We start from the raw sequence: 5000 nt of genomic DNA on the forward strand, positions 1-5000 counted from the left end.
TTCATCGCTTTGTTACCTTTAATAGACTATTCAAGTTCCTGTTCTTATTCGTCGTTCTTATTATTTTATTTTATTTCAGTTTATTTCTTTATTTTTATGTTTTGTGTCGTTCGTTCTTTATTTTTTATGTCGTTAAATGGGCAGAATTGTAAAAAGGCCTTTACTGTGCCTAATTCTTTACCCATTAAAGATTCAATCAATCAATCAATCTTCTTCATCATCACTTCTTCTTCATCGTCGTCTTCTTCTTCTTCTTCTTCTTCTTCCTCTTCATCATCATCATCATCATTTCTTCTTCCTCTTCTTCTTCTTCTTCTCCTTCTTCTTCTTTTTCTTCTTCTTCTTCTTCCTCTTCCTCCTCCTTCTTCTTCTTCTTCTTCTTCTTCTTCTTCTCCTCCTTTCTTCTCTTTTTCTTCTTCTTTTCTTTTTCTGCTTCTTCTTCTTCCTCTTCCTCCTCCTTCCTTCTTCTTCCTTCTTCTTACTCTCATCCACCGCCGCCACCTCCTCCTTCCCATTTCCTCATCTCCCTCCCCGCACTCTCTCCGTTTCTGTCTCTCTCTCTGTATCTCTCTCTCTCTCTGTCTGTCTCTGTCTCTTTCTCTGTATCTCTCTCTGTTTCTGTCTCCTAGACTCTCTCTCTCTCTCTCTCTCTGTCTCTGTCTCTGTATCACTGTCTCTCTCTCTGTGTCTCTGTCTCTGTCTCTCTCTGTGTCTGTCTGTATGTCTGTCTATCTGTCTCTCTCTGTCTGTGTCTCTGTCTCTGTCTCTCTCTCTCTCTTCTTTTTTTTCTCTCCTTCTTTCGCTGTCCTTCTCTTCTTCTTTGTCTATCTTTGTTACTGACTCTCCGTCTCTCCGCTCATCTCTCCCACCTCTACGCCCCCCCCCCCCCCCCACCCCCACCCCCTCCTTCCTCCGTTCCGTTCCCCTCCACCCAACGCCACCCCCACCCCGCTCCCTTTCTCTCTCTCCCCCCCCCCTCCCCCCCCGCCCCCCTTCCACTCGTTTGGAATTCACTGAGATGTGAAACAGATCGCCCCAGACACAATAGGGGAAATCTTAGAATCCTTTAATGCACCGACCTCCGCATTTCCTCTCTCTCTCTCTCTCTCTCTCTCTCTCTCTCTCTCTCTATCTATCTATCTATCTATCTCTATCTCTGTCTCTCTCTCTCTACTTCTACCTCCATCTCTCTCTCTCTCTCCCTCTCTCTCTCTCTCTCTCTCTCTCTATATATATATATATATATATATATATCCTTCTCTCTCTACATCTACCTCCCTCTCTCTCTCTCTCTCTCTCTCTCTCTCTCTCTCTCTCTCTCTCTCTCTGAAAATGTCATGCATTGTATAATATCGTTCGCTATCAGCTTCCTTCGAAATCACAACAGAGAACCGTTGACATGTTCACACGATTTTTTTTTTTTTTTTTTTTTTAAGGAAGCTGAATCATTTATCATTCCGTCCATTGGATATTCAGGAGATGTGGATTTGGGAACATGGAAATGGCTCAGTATATGGAATGAGTGGAAAACACACACACACCCACACACACACACACACACACACACACACACACACACACACACACACAGACACACACACACACACACACACACACACACACACACACACACACACACACACACACACACACACACGGCAACATAGTGCAGCGAAGGGCAGTGTAAAGGAAAAACAAAGTGGAGCCAGGAACTCACCCCTGAGGGACGCCCTACTGTGCAGTGTTGTTGTTGTTGTTGTTGTACTGTTGTTTTTCCTCTCCTCAGCCTTCAGCAGGACCACCACCACCACCACAACAACAACAACAACAACAAGCCTGTCAGCCAGGACACGGGCTCCCCATTCCTGACCCAGATGCCCTCCTTCAGAGAAGCCAACAACCGAATCCTCTTGGTCTTCTCCTCCTCCTCCTCCTCCTCCTCCTCCTCCAACTCCCAGGGAGTCAATAAACCTGCGGTGGCCGCCCTCGAGGGCAAGAACGAGACCTCCTTGTTCGTCACCGATTGCGTCACGGGGTGGCCGCTCAAACTCTCGCCCAGGTAAGGGGAAAGACGGGAGGCAGGGAAGAGAGACAGAACGTGCGTGGCCAGTGGTCAGTGGTCTGTCTCCTTCCCTCCTGCCCGTTGGTCCTGCCTGCTAGCTACAGTCGTCATCCGTGTCGTCAAATAATCCGCATGCCGTGTTGGTGTTGCTTGTAACGCCGAGTACTTAAGGATTGTGTGTGTATGTGTGTGTGTGTGTGTGTTTATTTAAACTCATCTTTTCGTTGTGGTTGTGCTTCATTGATTTTTTTTTTTTTTTGCATTCAAACGCGAAGAACGTCCCCCAACACCTTTTGCCCACCTTTATATATATATATATATATATATATATATATATATATATATGTATGTATGTATATATGTATATATATATATATATATATATATATATATATATATATAACGAAATCTCTTTTTTATTGTTGTTGTTTTAAACACAATCTCCCGAGATTGCCAGATGTATATATAAACAAAAATAATTGTTTGAATTAAGGGAGACTGACAGAAAAATTTTTTTTTAAAAGATTGGAAAACAACACAAGACAGAAATGGACGATATACAAATCGCTTTTTTATTTCACAAGGTTGCACGACTTTGCACAGTATAAAAAAAAAAAAATTGCGTGGTTGAAACAATATTTCATTTCAAAATTTCACAATGTAATACAAATGGGACCTGTTATGAATTAGACATGACAACAAAGTCTTATATTGTTATTTGTATAAGTCGTGTCGTGATATGACAGGCACGCTAAATATGTGATGGATGTCTGTAAGTAGGAACTTTTACCCCCCCCCCCTGACCCCACCTACCCCCCCGCCATCCCCCCCCCTACCCCCCCCAAAAAGATTTCCATTGTCGATAATCTGCGCCTGTTTTGTGCCGTTTGAGAAGACTTTACTTTCCAAAATAATTCTTCGTTGTTTCGAGCTAGAGTTGCCGGGTTTATTTCGGTATCGCTGTGCCTGATTTGATTTAGTTGGTTACCAAAATTAATTAACGATGGCTATGCTTTCCGTTTCTACTTCTTTCGTTCAGCAAAAACCGTCAGTATCAGACTCGTGATTTGCTTCAAGATCGGTGAAATTTCTTGGATGTTTATTTATTTATTTATTTATTTATTTATTTATTTATTTATGTATTCATCCATTTATCTATTTATTTATGTATCTATCTATTCTTTTATTTATTATTCTAAGCGACATGTAAGTGTTGTTGTCAGAAAATTTTCCTTTTGTTTCCGGTTGTTAGCAACCTTTTTCTATATTATAATTATTATTTATTTATTTATTTATGCAAGCTTATCTATTATTTATTCCCCCGTTGTTGTTTTTTTGTTGTTGTTGTTTTTTTGTGTTTTTTTTCAAGGCCTGACTAAGCGCGTTGGGTTACGCTGCTGGTCAGGCATCTGCTTGGCTTGGCAGATGTGGTGTAGCGTATATGGTTTTGTCCGAACGCAGTGACGCCTCCTTGAGCTACTGAAACTGAAACTAGCAGCGGAATGGAAATTTGTGTCAAACTGTCTAAACCTTAATACTGTTTCATGTATCAGTGGGCTTTGCTACCTTTGTGTGTGTGTGTGTGTGTGTGTGTGTGTGTGTGTGTGTGTGCTGAATGTGAAACAGAAGCCTTGGTTGGCAGCTTCGCTGTTGCGAAACACACACACACGCACGCACGCACACACGCACACACACACACACACACACACACACACACACACGCACGCACGCACGCATTCACACACACACACACACACATACACACACACAACCTCTCTCTCTCTCTCTCTCTCTCTCTCTCTCTCTATCTATCTATCTATCTATCTATCTCTACCCTCCCCCCCCCCCCCTTTCTCTCTCCAGCTTTTTCCGCTCGCTTGTACTACACGATGATCACGTGCATGGTTGTCCTTTGAAATAACAGCATGGTATTTCTGACAGCGCGAACAAGTATCTGATCGACATAATGATTATATTATAAGCAATGATACCAACGTGGATGTACGGCGCATAATCGTATTATATAATGCTGTGCAAAGTTGAGGAAGAACTGTTTTGCCAATGTTAAAACTGCCGAAGACAACAAACAAATATGTATACCTAAAGATTAAAAGCGAAAAGAATAAATCGCATTTAGAAATATTACAGCAATGAAAGGTAAAACCAAATAAATTTGAAATTGTAAATACTCAGTGGTATTGGAAAAGAAGATCCTGACCAGTGCCAAAACAGATGCAATGATAATGAAGTTAATGTGTTTAACAAATATATAATATACACTTCTTTTCTTTTTTTTTAACATCAATTGTATCATCCATGGCATGATATCAGGTTATTGATTCTACTTCCTTTTTTTTTTTTCGTTTCGTTTTTAGATTTCATCTCGTTTTATCGGATTGTGATGGACATCAGATTCAGTTATTCCATGTCAAAAATTGTTGGTTGTTATGTTATTGCTCATTTGTTTCGCCGTTATTTTTTGTGGGTTTTTTTTTTTTTAGGTTCTTTATTTTTGCTTTTTGTTGTTGTTGTTGTTGTTGTTTCGGCAACATTCCGAGGGTAAGTTCGACACTAACCATATGTATGGAAAGGATATTTATAGGCTATTGCGCTTATAAATCTGTGGTCAGAGACCAAGCTCAAAGCGCCTTACAAACATGGAGTCATTTGCAAAACAGGCTGCCTACTTGGGTAGAGCTGACTGACGGCTGCCTTTTAGCACTCAGTTCTGTGTCTTTTCTTCAGGCTTCTGTCACGCACGCACAGACCACACACAGACGCACAGACACGCAAAGACACACAGACATACACATACGCACACACAATAGACATACTGGGCGCTCATCATTCGTTTCCTGTGTCATTCAGTCAGCTTTCAGGCACGCACACATACACACTCAGACAGACATGTAACATTTTACGTGTATGATAGTTTTGT

At 41.3% G+C, this 5000-nt stretch overlaps 1 protein-coding gene across 7 annotated transcripts in view; it reads left to right on the forward strand.

The window, feature by feature from the left end:
• LOC143295262 (uncharacterized) overlaps positions 1-5000 on the forward strand; it is a 211488-nt gene that overhangs the window by 110634 nt on the left and 95854 nt on the right. For 6 of the 7 annotated variants that reach the window (XM_076606847.1, XM_076606849.1, XM_076606850.1 and 3 more), the window contains exon 3: positions 1787-2059. The exons of the other annotated variant lie outside the window; for it this stretch is intronic. In XM_076606847.1, the coding sequence (XP_076462962.1) occupies positions 1787-2059 (273 nt within the window). The remainder of the gene's footprint in view (positions 1-1786; positions 2060-5000) is intronic. 7 annotated transcript variants of the gene reach the window in all.

This window comes from Babylonia areolata, chromosome 20 (genome assembly GCF_041734735.1).
Source record: "Babylonia areolata isolate BAREFJ2019XMU chromosome 20, ASM4173473v1, whole genome shotgun sequence".
Classification (NCBI taxonomy): Eukaryota; Metazoa; Mollusca; class Gastropoda; order Neogastropoda; family Buccinidae; genus Babylonia; species Babylonia areolata.